Below are 13,893 nucleotides of genomic sequence, written 5' to 3'. Positions count from 1 at the left end.
GCTTGAGAAAATGGGATGTGGGCACGCAGAGGGTCTTTTTATGAGTGTGATGACTGTGTTGTCACCAGAGATGCACCAGCTGTGGCCATTGAACAGGGTCAGCTTACATGAGGCTCACTGTGTGTGCTTACAGCATCAGCTCCATGTAATACTGCAGATAAGCCTGAAATATGAAGAATGTCAGCCATTAGCCACCCACAGACATGACATCCTGCAGCTCCACCAGTACAGCTGCTGCTGACAGATAGTGGGCGGCCTTCAGGAGATGCCCTCTATTTTCATTTTCCTGAACAGAATGAAAGATGGTCTGCATGTTGTTTTATAGCAATACATTGTGTTCCACAGGTCGAATGAACTTGACAAATATTGTTTCATTCCGAGTTTTTTTTTTTTTTTTTTTTTTTTTTTTTCCTCTCATGGATCACAGACAATAAATCACGCTGAATGTGCTATTCATCTGGATTTTCCTTCTACTGACACGAGGAGGATCGAATTTGTGGTTATAAGTAAAATCATCTTAGCAGCTATGGCATGGACACCGCCCTGAAATTCAAAGTTGTCATGTTCCCAACAGGATATTCATTTCCTTCATTCATCTCCTACTGCTTATCCATTTTCTAGTTGCGGGGGGTGCTGGAGCCAATCACAGGTCACTGGGCGAGGGCGGTGGACCTGTGATGGACTGGCGACCATCACAGGGCTCTGTGGTTTGGTGGGTTTTTCACACTCACACTCAGACTCTTTACTTTCACATGGATGTCTTTGGACATTGGGAGGAAACCCACACAAGCATGGGGAGAACATGCAAACTCTGCACCACAACTTCTTGTTGTGGGGCAACAATGTTAGCCACTATGCCACCATGGTGCCCCCCAACTGTATAAATGCTGCTAATTCTGTTGGTATTATTTCTCCAGTAAAAACAACCATCATCATCAACATTACATTGGTCGTTAATCCACTGGTACAGGTTAGTAAAGTTAAATGCTAAGCTAAGAGTGACTTTGGTAAACATTAAAGATTTGCATATAAAATTGACATGCTGAGTGTATGTCATTTATAATGTAAATACAAACGACTTATCCATTGTTTTAAATCTAGTGTTATACAGATGTTTGGGAACCCATGAGCCACGTTTAATTTGGAAGTGTAAAAACTCGTAAGTAAATACAACCTGTGATAAAATTGCAGTTTTTCTTCAAATATGAATGCACTGTTTGAACTTAAAAAATATTTAGAAATAAAAGTTCATTGTAGCGTGTGCAAAAGCTAAAGGACCCCTCTACCTGTCACTGGACTGAGCAGGATGGAAACATAAATTGAGTTTAGTCAGCTGATAATAAAAACTCTGCACACCTCTGACCACCAAACTATTCACTGAGGAGCTGAAATGAAGCTAACTGATGCTACCAATCAGGCACCAACTAAAAAAAGACTGTTAAGTGCTTCCAGCTTGCAGTTCCCACTGTTTCACAGTTAAAGGAAACTGCGGGAGGAAATCAAGTGAAAAAGCTCAGATAACACGGCACATTTGCTTTGGTGAAAGGCAACACAGAAATTATATATGACAGCCAAGGGGCTGCTTTGGACAAGGGAGTGGTGCTGCACTGTTCACCGTGCAGATGAAGTTTAAACATAGCTTTTTGGCCACAATCACAAAGGAACATGATTTGGTGGAAATACCCTGCTTTTGGGTGGCAGACAGTGACACAGGAAACACTGAACAGACTGCAGATGCGATATCACACAGTCAGTCAGGATGATGACTCTAAAAAGAGGCTGCTTTCACTGCAGCACACTGGCCCAAAGCAAATGGCAAAATCCACTTGAAAAACTTTAGGAAAGCACCTTGGGGGCGCCTTGACCTGGACAGCAGAAATCTGTGTAGGTTTCCAAAACCTTTGTGGTGTATTCACATTTGGAAACATCTGATGTCTTCTGGCTGAAAACTTTATTTCATTTCCTCATGGGTGTCTGACTTTGCATACCACTGCATGTTGTATAAACAAAATGGACTCAGATGCTAAAGGTCAAAAGGTGACCTGACTTGACATGGAGCCTTACATTAGCAATTAACTTTGAGCATACTTGTGCATTAACTTTAAAAGCTGCTTACATAGATTTTTGACATTTGGCTTCTTAAAAACCTTTTAAATATATTGTTTGTTCACCTGCTTTCCATTGAGCCACATTACGGCATTGGTCATTATTCTAGTTGGCTCACCATTTCTGCGGAGCCACATAATCAAAGCGTCCCTGGTTCGAATCTGGCCAGGGATCTATATCCTGCAGGGCATTCCCCTGTCTCTCCCTGATTTCTGTCGGCCTATCTGCTGGTTACTGACCAAAATGAAGGCATAAAAGCCAGGAAATTAAATAAAAAGACTTACCACCTGCAGGTGCGAGCCACGGGTAGTCTCTGGTCGTTATAATTCTATGACTACCCGAGGCAGGCTGCAGCCTTTATGATGCCTCATGAATTTTTTAATCTCGCTCCCTCTTTTCCTGAGGAATAATTCTCTGTCAAGGTCTGCTTTAATAATGAGAGACAGACCTATTTCAGATGGCAGAACAATTTCTCAGGATATGAAGATAGGAATATTTTGGCAATGCACTTCTTTGCTCAATAATTAATACCACTCTCATATGTGTGTACCAACTCCATACAATAAAAATGGTTGTTTACTCTGCGTCTGAAACCAACACTGAAGAGCAGTCTGTCTAATGACATTATTTTCATTCATTCATCTTCGCTTATCTGTTCCCAGTGGAGCCAATCCCAGCTCACACTGGGTGAGGGCGGAGTCACCCTGGACAGGTCACCAGTCCATCACAGGGCCAACACACAGAGACCGACAGCCACTCACACTCACACTCAGACCTACGGACAATGATGTCATGGGAGGAAACCCACACAGAAAGACCCCAGGCCGGGAACCGAACCCATAAACTTCATACGGTGGGGCAACAGCACTTACCTCTACGCCGCTGTGCTGTGAAATGAAATATTAGCTCAACAGCCAAATTACAAACTCTTGGGTCTACAAAAGAATATTTCACACATCAATGGAGGAAATAATGGAAGGTGGCAACTTGCAGCATATATTTAATTGAATTCAACATCCAGTTAAATTAACTTAGCACAAACGGGAAATGAGATGTGGCTAATCTGACTCTGCCCAAAGGTACAAAGAAATCCTACCTCCCACCTACCATATGTACAGCAAAAATGTAACTACAACACGTACAGTATACCAGCTAGCTCATTGGCCAAACAAAGTTTGCCAGCTTTGCTTTGCTACTGGAAGCTAACTATGTTCACAATACGTTTTTTCCAGTAGGTTAGAATGAAGACATTTGATATAGACATATAAGTCTTGGCAGGAAAGAGCATTACTTTATTTCCCAAACAGTCGAATCTGTGAATAAGCATGAACCTTCCCAAAACCTAAAGCTATATAGCTTTAGGTTTAGCTTTAGGCTATAGATATGTCATGATAAAAGTCACTGTTTCTGTCATGGTTATTGAGAGTCTACCACATCATTTTTTACATGCAGATTAAGGAAGCAGGTAAGGAAATGTTGCTGTAGGAGCAGCAGTTTCAATGAAAAATCTGAAAATTGCATTTTCAATGTTAGATTCAATCCAAACTTCGGGCTCTTCATGGTTATAGTTATAGTTATAGTTATAGCAATAGTAATTGATTCTCTTTTTTTTCTGATCATAAAAGCAATTAAGCCTCTGCCATTTGCAATAACCACTCACTGTGTCAACTATATCCTGGCCTTTTATTTATTTATTTATTTTTTTTGTACAACATTATGTCTCCTTCAGTCATTAGCAGGTTCTCCTCTGCAGGAAAGTCAGCTCCAGTCAGTAGCAAAAGCTACTGACAAAACTGCTTTTACTGTGCATGCTGCCAGATAACTGCTGCTCTCAGCTGCCTTTGTGGGCCATAATTGAAACCATTTGTGGATCAGGTGGAATTCTGGGATTCTGGCTTCATCTCAGTATCCCAATGTGTTATTTTCTCTCCTTCTTTCCAGCAGCCAGCAAGACTGTTACATCAGCCTTCATTTCCCCCTTCTCTCTCTCTCTCCAACCCTTTCTCTTGCTCTCTTTTTTTCCTTTCCATTCCCAAAAGGTCCTACAGTGAAAGAGGTCAGCAACTTGCGGCACTAAATGCATCAACTTACAGTCAGAGTGGAATATTCCCTGAGACAGATGGTTTCATAATAACAAAAGAGGAACTTAGTAAGTAAGTACGTCATCTCCATGTTTTTCTCATATGTGAATATTTATGCCAGTGTCCACGTTGACTCTGAGGGAAGTTTGTGTTGGTTCAGCTCATATCACTCTTGTTTAATAACACTGCAAGAAAAAATAAAGAACAGATCTAAATACTTCAAATTTAAGTGGGGTAAGACAATGAAGCTTTATTTGCATTCTGTTCTTTGAATTTTAATCAGTTTTGCACATATTTACACTACAGTTGTTACAGCATAGTTAGTTAAGTTAAGTAAAGTTAGATCATGATCATGTCAGCTACAGATGAACTTTGGGCTCACACTTTCACTAAACTGGTATGACCAGTAAACTGGATTTAATAGATAATGCTCCTTCCACTTTTGCATGAAAAAAAAACAATGCAATGCAGTCTTTACATCACGTGTGCCATGCAGTGACACCACATTTTTGGTGAGCATGCCACATAGTTGGGATAACGTCTTCCTGATTAATATTCCAAGTTAGCAGAGTGTGTTTATGGCATTGAGATCTTTTCAGTAAATACATTAAGGTAAATAGAATAGATAAAAAAGTAAGACTGCAGGTAGTATATTTTATGGCCGAAATCTATCATTATTTCTTTCTAAAGCACACCCTTCTCCATAATTTAAGTACACATTGTTTGTGCATGTTGTGAAACCTTTGACTGATCCTGTATATAAATATAACTCACAGGAATTGGTGGTATGAGAAAATGTAGATGAATTTGGATTTGTTTGATGTTTATGACGAGCTTTACCATTCAGCTCAGTAACTGATCAACAACCGTCCTCAAATTTGGTGTGCAGCCCCTTGAGAAGTGATGAAGATGAAGGCTGTGAAACTGATCACGCATCATGTCTTCTTCAGCCTGCTAGCTGCCACTGCAACAGCTCAAGTCAACCCAGGTAGATGTGTGTCTTTTGCATTCATGTCCCTGTTTCTCAGAGCAGAGTTGGACGGCTGATAGACTTTGGATGGCGCTGAAAGGAACAGTTGATGATAGAGCCAGTGGAGTTTACTTCATAGTGTGTGATCAGACTCTGAGATACAAGCCAGTCCATGTAGATATGTCATACTTGAGCTTTAAATAATTTCTTTATATTCCTGGGGGATCGGCATGTTGACAAGATGGAGAAGGAAAGCAGTTTCAGGTGGGTGGGCTTAAAATGCAAGAATGTAATGTGTGTGCGTTCGTGAAAGTGTGCATATGTGGTTTACCTAATGGTCAGACAGCAAATATCCTCCAAACAGACAGACCTTTCACGAGCAGGGGACATTCAAAGCAAAAAATAAATAAATAAAAAAAAGGCTAGTTGTAGGTGACACACACACTCTCTCTCTCTCTCCACACATGCACTTATTTGACTTTTCCACTCAGAATATTTTGACAGTAAAATGGCTTATTTGTTCCAGCGCTCTCTCTCTCTCTCTCTAAGCACACGTCAAGGAGTTCAGTGGGAAGGTGAATAAAACAGAGACGTCCCTTAATTACCAGGTAGTGTTGGCGAGAATAAACAGGAATATTCTGAAAGATGAAGTGAGACACTTTTTCTGCTCAGTCACCGAATCACGTAACACTCAAATGTAGCTCATGGTGTTGCATTAATCTTGCTTTGGAACACAACGATAAGGTGAGAAATTACACTTTAACAATTTAAGCTATTTAAGGTTTATCACGTTTCACGTGTGCAAATGAAAAGGGATGAAAAAAAAAAAAAAAAAAACGAGCGGTAGGCAGCTCTGAGACCACTCCCTTCTCATTTTGCTTTGACTGGCACCTGAACAGCGATGCCTCTGTTTGACTTTAGAGGCCAGCAGGAAGGAGACCAGGGAAGGGAAGGGGCCAGCACCACTTCACCACACTACACTCACCTCTTCATATGCCGAAAACACACAATTAAGATAAACACTCACGTGGCCTGTAAAAGTGTCTGACAGTCACACATACAAACACAGAGACATAATTCAGAATGTGAGCAGCATGTTGAGTGGAAGTGATGCTTCGTGTGTTTGTAGAAATATGTCGCTATCCTCTTGGTATGACCGGTGGGCAGATCCAGGATGAGGATATCTCCGCCTCCAGTCAGTGGTCCGAGTCAACGGCAGCAAGATTTGGCAGGCATGCTTGGTCATTTATTATTTCTCTTTTTTATCTCAACTCTATGCCATTAAGATCTTGCAACACACTTAAAGCATTAGCAGACAGACTGCATGGAAAGTGACAATCTGTCATCATCTGTGGAGTTCTGCTCTGTTTTGCCCTGGTGGCCTTATTGTTCCTCTGTTTTGTTTTGTTTTTTCCAAACTAAGCTATGCTTCGGCCTCATTATATCTTGCACGCATGAAAGATTTTTCTTCTCCAAAAAAGTCCTTCAGACTTGTGGTTTCAAACAGCATATGAGAACGCTTTTGCTCAAATCATATGACTTTGATGAGGAGATGACAACGGAGAAACCTCCTTAAATGAACCAAATGGACCTTTAGGTGGTAGTTTGGTCAGCTGCTCTTTTTAAAGTCAGGAATGAACTAAGTACAAATGCAATGTTATACTTAAAACAAGAGTCATTTTGGAAATACAGTCATTCTCCTTCTTGCCGTGGGTGATATCAAAACACACCTCACATCTGCTGGAGCCAGCAGTGCTGTGAAAACTTCAGTATAGATGAGAGTTTTATGAATTGGCTAAAGTTAATCAAATTACTATACATTATTATCTAATAATAGCGCAGTTATAGTGCTGTTTCACAATGTCATCGCACATGCTTGGCACAGACTCGACTTTGACAACGGAGACGGTGATGGGGCCTGGTGCCCTGACATCATGTCGGAGCTGGACGGCGTCAAAGAGTATCTCCAGGTGGACCTGCGCACACTGCACTTCATAACGCTGGTGGGAACCCAAGGTCGCCATGCCGATGGAATGGGTAATGAGTTTGCCCAGCGCTACATGATCAAGTACAGCCGTGATGGCAGCAACTGGGTAGGCTGGCATGATAGGAAGGGGAGGCAGGTGAGCAGGACTACACATGACAGTGTACAATTACCTTTCCTGTTTTTGTGCCCTGCTCTCTTCTGTCACATCTGACTCTGTTTGGAAAAAAAATGCTTTATTTATTAGTTATGTATATTAATTTATTGAATTAAACATGCAATACATACATATATTAACAGGCCACTATTTTGAAGCTGTGCATTGAAAAAAAAAAAAGAGATTCAGCTTGTATCCTAAAAAATCCAGACAAAATGATTTTTTCAGTCCCTGCTTTATGGCAGCTTAACTTTTATTAGTGTGACATGAATTCACAGACTTTAGTTTATTGTGTCAGATTCATTGTAGCAAAGTTGAACACAATGGTGGAATGTAACTAAGTACATGGACTCAAGTCCTGAGTATTTCCATACTGGGCAGCTACAGAACATGGGATGAAAGAGAGCAGACCATCTGGAATAGGTGTGACATGCCGGTTTTATTACTGGCGGTGATAATGAGGACAAAGTGTGGGGGTCCAGAGGAGCATGTGTTTCTGCTGGAGACAATGGCATCAGAAAACAGGGGTCATTGAAAGAGACACAGCGAAGGAGGGAGTTGGTGGATGGAAAACAGGTGGCCATAATAAACAAAAGCATTGAGGCAAGAATTGAGACCTGGTATAATAAAAATATAATGCATTGGTGCAGATTTCATTTGCTGGTACTACAGTAAAATATTAGCTGTCTATTAATGGACTGGCAATTATCCACCTTTATATTGTTTGACCCTCTAAGGGACCATGTGTTGAGGTGATATTTTCTGTGAAGCACTTTTAATGTACTTATAATGGAGTGTTTCTTTTTTTCTTCTACTATGATGAAAAATCTGTATACCTGCACTAGCTCTAGTGATGAATGCTATAGAAAGGGGCTTGAAAAAAGGAGCCTAATCTTTTTAGCAATTGTACCAAAATTAATGGGAAATGTTAAATTAAATCCATGAGATAGAGAGCACCTTGGTGGTTTCATAATTTATTTGGTCATTATATATTTATGCTGATAAAATGCTCTGCATGACAATTTTTGTCATTAAGTAAGCTCCATCCATGACCTTCCTCTCCTCTGCCAGGTCATTGAGGGGAACAGGAATGCATATGATGTGGTGCTGAAGGATCTGGAGCCTCCCATCATAGCTCGTTTTGTCCGCTTCATGCCTGTGACAGACCACTCCATGATCGTGTGTATGAGAGTTGAGCTCTACGGCTGCGAATGGCTGGGTTAGTTGTTTGTTTTATTTACCCAGCAAATTGTTTTTGCCCAGCAACATTTTACCATGTGTGTTCTATATGTGCTGCAACAAGTTCACCAAGAACATACATCCTAACTGTCAACCTTCGGCCTGTCTCTTTTAGATGGTCTGGTGTCTTACAGTATTCCTGATGGACACCAAATGATCTATAGAGGCCTGGATGTCTACTTTAATGATTCTGTGTATGACGGTGCATCAGCTGAAAGGTTTGGATTTTACTGCTGCTTCCAAAAAGACAAATGTTTACTGGGGTCATTTGTTTCATCCATATGCTCCTGCAAGATTATATGGTTTTTTTTTTATTTGATAATCCTTTCACCTATCTTTTTAGACTGACCAAGGGCCTGGGCCAGCTAACAGATGGCACTTGGGGTCTGGACGATTTCCTCCACAGCCCCATCTACAGCATGTCACCGGGTTACGACTATGTGGGCTGGAGCAACAAGAGCTTCCCCAAAGGCTACGTGGAAATGATCTTTGAGTTCGACCATGTCCGAAACTTCACCTCCATGAAGGTAAAAAGCAGGGGGGAAAAACTTTTTGTGAAGTTCAGCTCAATACTGAATGAAGGGGGAAAAAAATTTGCTGAGCCAACACTATGCTGATTGGAGCTGTGCTGGGCCATACTGGCCAAGTACCCATATCCTCACACTGCTTCAAATTTTATTGGTACATAAAGTTTGTATAATGATGCAAAATTGCACAGCTGCATGAAAATGACATTGTCAGTATAATTAGCCTATTTCTCATGAGTAAGTGCCATGGCCAGCCTTCGGGGAGGGAAGATTTGTATTTTTCTGAGCCAGCACAGTGAGACTGATTAGTTGTCCTGCTCTTACATCATCATCCTCTTCAGAATGTTCACTTTGATCACCTCGCAGGTACAGAACAAACATGTTCCCTGCACATTTCATCAAGATAGTAGCGTGATTTGTGACATGCATGTTTTATGCTTTTCATCTCACCTCCACAGGTGCACTGTAATAACATGTTCAGCCGAGGGGTGAGGATGTTCAGACAGGCCACATGTTACTTCCGGTCAGGACCAGACTGGGAGGCTGATCCGGTGACTCTTAGGCCAACTGTTGACCGTGTGAGCCAAATCGCCCGTTTTGTCACTGTGCCCCTTGGGGACCGCACAGCTAGTCTCATCAAATGCCGATTCCACTTTAGCGACCTCTGGATGCTGTTCAGTGAGGTGGCCTTCCAGTCAGGTAAAAACGGGGTAAGGTGTGGGTGTGTGGGAGAAACTTTTAGTGAAGCCAGCAGTTCATCGTACTGTAGGTTCTTCCTGCCTGCACCAGCTTATTATTCCTAAGGTTTGTTTCCCTTCACTTCATTCTTTCATTTACAGGTTCAGCAGTGTACAACACATCTCTGACTCCTCGCAAACACGGACACCCTACAAACACACTGCCAGGTCAGCAGCTCAGATGAGTGTTTTTGTCCTGGAGCAGTGGTGAAGTGACAGCCAGGCAAAGGAAAAGAATGTTGATGAGAGCACAGGTTTGACAATTAGCTGCTGTGTGGTAAACAAAACATGGGCCAATTATCCGATCTTCAGGCAGCTACAAACATAATTAGTATATAATAGGCTTTCCTATGATCTTTGAAGGAGCTCACTCATTAATAATTTTTATTAAGTTAGCTCAGTGTCATTCATCTCACAGGGGTGTGTTAGGAGTTATTTCGGTGTTCAGATACAGGTCATTGCTCATTGTAAATTGTGTTTTTTGGCTAAACATTGCCCCCTGGTGACAGCATCAAACATTACATAATGCCGTGAGGATCAATGTCCGTCTTAATGTGGCTGTGATGAAGCATGAAGGGGATTAGTCAATGAGAATGTAATTATTCCAGATATGCTATAACAGATGAACTGCGATAGATTGAATCAAATCACTTCCAACTCCTTTGTCATCTTTTATAGGGGATGATCCCACCCATAAAGTGGATGACAGCAACACCAGGATCCTGATTGGCTGCTTGGTGGCCATCATAGCCATTCTACTAACCATCATAGTCATCATCCTGTGGCGACAGGTGTGGCAAAAGATGCTGGAGAAGGTGAGAAGACAGTGTGGGAGGATTTCTTTGTTTTTGTTTTTTTGTTTAGTGCTGTTTAGTATTTTTGAAAGGAGAGAGGAGTATGAATAATTTGGCAATTATACTGGAGATGACATAAGAAGATAAGACTGAATGGAAGCGTGTGATCATGGTGGGCGTAAGAGAAATTAGATTTAGTATTTCTTAATTTTAAAGGTGGCGTTTCACTGAAACGTGTGGCAGTCAATACAAGGCCTGCAAAAATTGCTAGCAGCACCCTAATATATACTGCTACTAATCCAGAAGTTTCCCAGATCTGATGATTCATTTACATATTTGGCATTAATATACTATATTATTTGGTTTAAATTGGGGATTTGATACCTTTAAACTTTGCATGGCTATAGTTGGGTATAGTTGTTTTGTTTTGTTGTTTTCTTTCAGGCATCTCGCCGCATGCTGGACGATGAACTCACAGCCCATCTTGCCATCCAGACCCAGGCCTTCTCCCTGAACCACTCTTCTCTGTCCTCTGAGGGGGGCTCCACCTCCAACTCCACCTATGAGCGGATCTTCCCCCTCTGTGCTGACTACCAGGAGCCCTCGCGCCTCATCCGGAAGCTGCCTGAGTTTGCTCAGTCCACTGAGCACCTTGGTAAGATGGCAATAGAACCAAGAAATAGATCCTGTGGAGGTTTTCAAGTAAGAGCGGCTAAAGTGTGTGAATTGGTGTCTTCAGGATCATGTACCTCATCCAGAGCCCTTGCTGTTGGTGCTTCAGACAGTGCGCCCCATTATGCAGAGGCAGACATCATCAGCTTGCAGGAGTCTTCCGACAGCAGCACTTACTCCATCACAGCCGTCAACATGAATCTCTTTGCTGGCACTGATTCATCCATGAAAGAGTTCCCCAGACACAAGCTCACCTTCAAAGAGAAACTGGGAGAGGGACAGTTTGGAGAAGTACATTCAGTTTTTTTGTTCTAACGTTTGTTTTAGAAATTTCAATGGAAATGTTTATTAGATTTATTGGTTCTCTGCTCTCATTGCAGCAGTGTTATTGTTCTTTGCAGCTCTTAATGTTTTTTTTACATCTTTAAAGCTGATTGATAGAGGTTGCGCTGCGGTAAAGGCACTGATGTGTACAAAGCTGTCACTACAGTTCATGCTGACAAGTAGTCAGCACTTAGCGTTATTAAGCCAAGTTGAATAGATGGTTTCCAAGTGTACTGACAAAGTGTGATTTTGTACAGGTGCACTTATGTGAGGCTGAGGGCATGCAGGACTTTTTAGATGAGGTTTTGTCTATAGAGGGGAACAATGAGTCACCTCTGCTTGTTGCTGTTAAAACACTGCGGGAAGACGCCAACAAGAACGCAAGGTAAAAAGAACAGTAAGACAAGGTTGTTGTGTTTATTACCAAAACTGCGAATTTGCTTCCATTCGTTGTGTCCACTGTGCTACAGGAATGACTTCTTGAAGGAGATCCGAATCATGTCTCGTCTGAGGGACCCCAACATTGTGCGTCTGCTGGCGGTGTGTGTGGACACTGACCCACTGTGTATGATCACTGAGTACATGGAAAACGGAGACCTGAACCAGTTCCTGTGCATCCTCAGACTCAAGGAGGCTGCTGAAGTAGACAAGACAGAACAAGAGGAGAAGGAGGGGAAGGGTATAGTCAGGTAGGCTCATATCTTACCAACTCAACTTCTCAACTTCTAATGAATATCAGGGATATAATATCCAGAGCCAACAAGATAACTCTATTTTTTTTTTCTGTCTACTCTACTCTCAGTTACAGTAAACTGATTGAGATGGCTGTGCAGATTGCATCTGGCATGAAGTACTTGTCTTCCCTCAACTTTGTTCACCGCGACCTAGCCACCCGCAACTGCCTGGTGGGGAAGAACTACACAATAAAGATAGCTGACTTTGGCATGAGTCGAAATCTGTACAGAGGGGACTACTACAGGATTCAAGGCCGGGCCATACTACCAATTCGCTGGATGTCCTGGGAGAGCATTCTCCTGGTGAGGGCCGTGCTGGACCTGTGATATCTGCTATAAGTAGCCTGATTATTAATGCCGATGCTGTATCTATTATACTGATTAAAAGTGTACCACCCTAATGCCACCAAACAGTCCAGCATGAAGTTATCTGTCTCCTCAGGGTAAGTTCACCATGGCCAGTGATGTGTGGGCGTTCGGTGTAACGCTGTGGGAGATTCTGACTCTCTGTAAAGAGCAACCCTACTCCCATCTCTCTGACGAGCAGGTCATTGAAAACACAGGCGAGTTCTTTAGGGACCAGGGAAAGCAGGTGAGCATCACAAAGGCTTAGATTGCCCCGATTCCAACGTACATTTTTTGGGGAGGTCTTGCTTTGCTGTCTTGTTTTTAAACAAGACTACTCCTCTCAGCCTCTTTAATCTAAATCCATCATTAATGCTTTGCCTCCTGCTCCAAGGTGTACCTGCCAAAGCCACCATGTTGTCCTGAGAGAGTCTACACAGATTTGATGCTGAGCTGCTGGAGGAGGAATGCTAAGCAGAGGCCAAGCTTTCAGGAGATGCACACTCAGCTGATGGAGAGTCTTGTGTAGCAGATGGGACATGTAATTCCTGTCTGCCATGCACTCTATGGTTTCATCTTTTCAGTGTTGATTTGTTTGAGGTTCATTTGGAGTCCAAAACCACCCGTTAAATGTTTCCATTTGTGTGTTTACCCCAACAATGTTGTAAATAATAGGATGTGACAGGTTATACACTTGAACAGAGCCTTTTGTTGTAGATATAATGAACTATTAGCACTATTCATTCTGTGTATTTACACCTTTGTGTATTTATTAAATTCTTTTCGTTTCCTATGCTATGTGTATTTATAGAGCGCTCTAAGGTAATCATAGGCTTGGAGACTTAAATTTAATTGTATTTTACATTTATAAAATAATGTCAGTACAATTATTTGACACATTTTTTTCAGATTCCACTTTTTTCTTTGTAATATCATCATAAACAAATGGCACAATGGTTTTAACTGACTGAGACTGTTTAACTATACAGAAGCGCCTTTGCGGTTGTATAAAGAATAAATTAGAGTGAAAACGGGAACATTTGTGATACCTGTCAAGAAACAGAGCCTTGTAAATAAAGAAAATCGAGTATTTGCTCCTGTTTTGTTTTATTGCTTCACATACTGGACTTGAGACTCACAGACACTTTCGACAGTTGCGCCCTTGCTCCTTTATGGGCCTCTTGGCTCTCCGTAGTGGACGCTGATTGGCCAACTGCTTGCTG

At 41.8% G+C, this 13,893-nt stretch overlaps 1 protein-coding gene across 7 annotated transcripts; it reads left to right on the top strand.

Moving 5' to 3' along the window:
- The first annotated feature begins 884 nt into the window (after positions 1–884).
- On the top strand, positions 885–13,743 carry LOC115057345 (discoidin domain-containing receptor 2-like). 7 transcript variants are annotated; one of them, XM_029524405.1, is made up of 17 exons: positions 885–916; positions 5,138–5,175; positions 6,287–6,389; positions 7,043–7,280; positions 8,370–8,517; positions 8,653–8,755; positions 8,881–9,064; positions 9,523–9,763; positions 9,904–9,927; positions 10,447–10,616; positions 11,040–11,289; positions 11,377–11,558; positions 11,849–11,976; positions 12,062–12,202; positions 12,331–12,628; positions 12,768–12,917; positions 13,065–13,743. In XM_029524405.1, exons 1-17 carry the CDS (start codon positions 885–887, stop codon positions 13,197–13,199), a joined length of 2,565 nt encoding a protein of 854 aa, XP_029380265.1. In that variant the 3' UTR covers positions 13,200–13,743. The 7 variants fall into 7 exon arrangements, with proteins under 7 accessions (XP_029380265.1, XP_029380260.1, XP_029380259.1 ...); XM_029524400.1 differs by lacking the exon at positions 885–916 and adding an exon at positions 4,146–4,263 and having other exon boundaries at positions 5,077–5,175; positions 9,904–9,969; positions 10,480–10,616; ... (2 more) ...; positions 12,062–12,280; positions 12,394–12,628; XM_029524399.1 differs by lacking the exon at positions 885–916 and adding an exon at positions 4,154–4,259 and having other exon boundaries at positions 5,077–5,175; positions 9,904–9,969; positions 10,480–10,616; ... (2 more) ...; positions 12,062–12,280; positions 12,394–12,628.
- The last annotated feature ends 150 nt before the right edge of the window (positions 13,744–13,893 follow it).

This window comes from Echeneis naucrates, chromosome 17, assembly GCF_900963305.1.
Source record: "Echeneis naucrates chromosome 17, fEcheNa1.1, whole genome shotgun sequence".
Taxonomy (NCBI): domain Eukaryota; kingdom Metazoa; phylum Chordata; class Actinopteri; order Carangiformes; family Echeneidae; genus Echeneis; species Echeneis naucrates.
This window is presented reverse-complemented; position numbering and strand designations above follow the sequence as displayed.

Coding starts and splice junctions, on each gene's coding strand:
- LOC115057345 (XM_029524400.1), top strand. CDS start 5,091: ATGAAGATGAAGGCTGTGAAACTGATCACGCATCATGTCTTCTTCAGC. Junction 5,176..6,286: donor AACAGCTCAAGTCAACCCAG/GTAGATGTGTGT, acceptor GTGTGTTTGTAG/AAATATGTCGCTATCCTCTT. Junction 8,518..8,652: donor CTACGGCTGCGAATGGCTGG/GTTAGTTGTTTG, acceptor TGTCTCTTTTAG/ATGGTCTGGTGTCTTACAGT.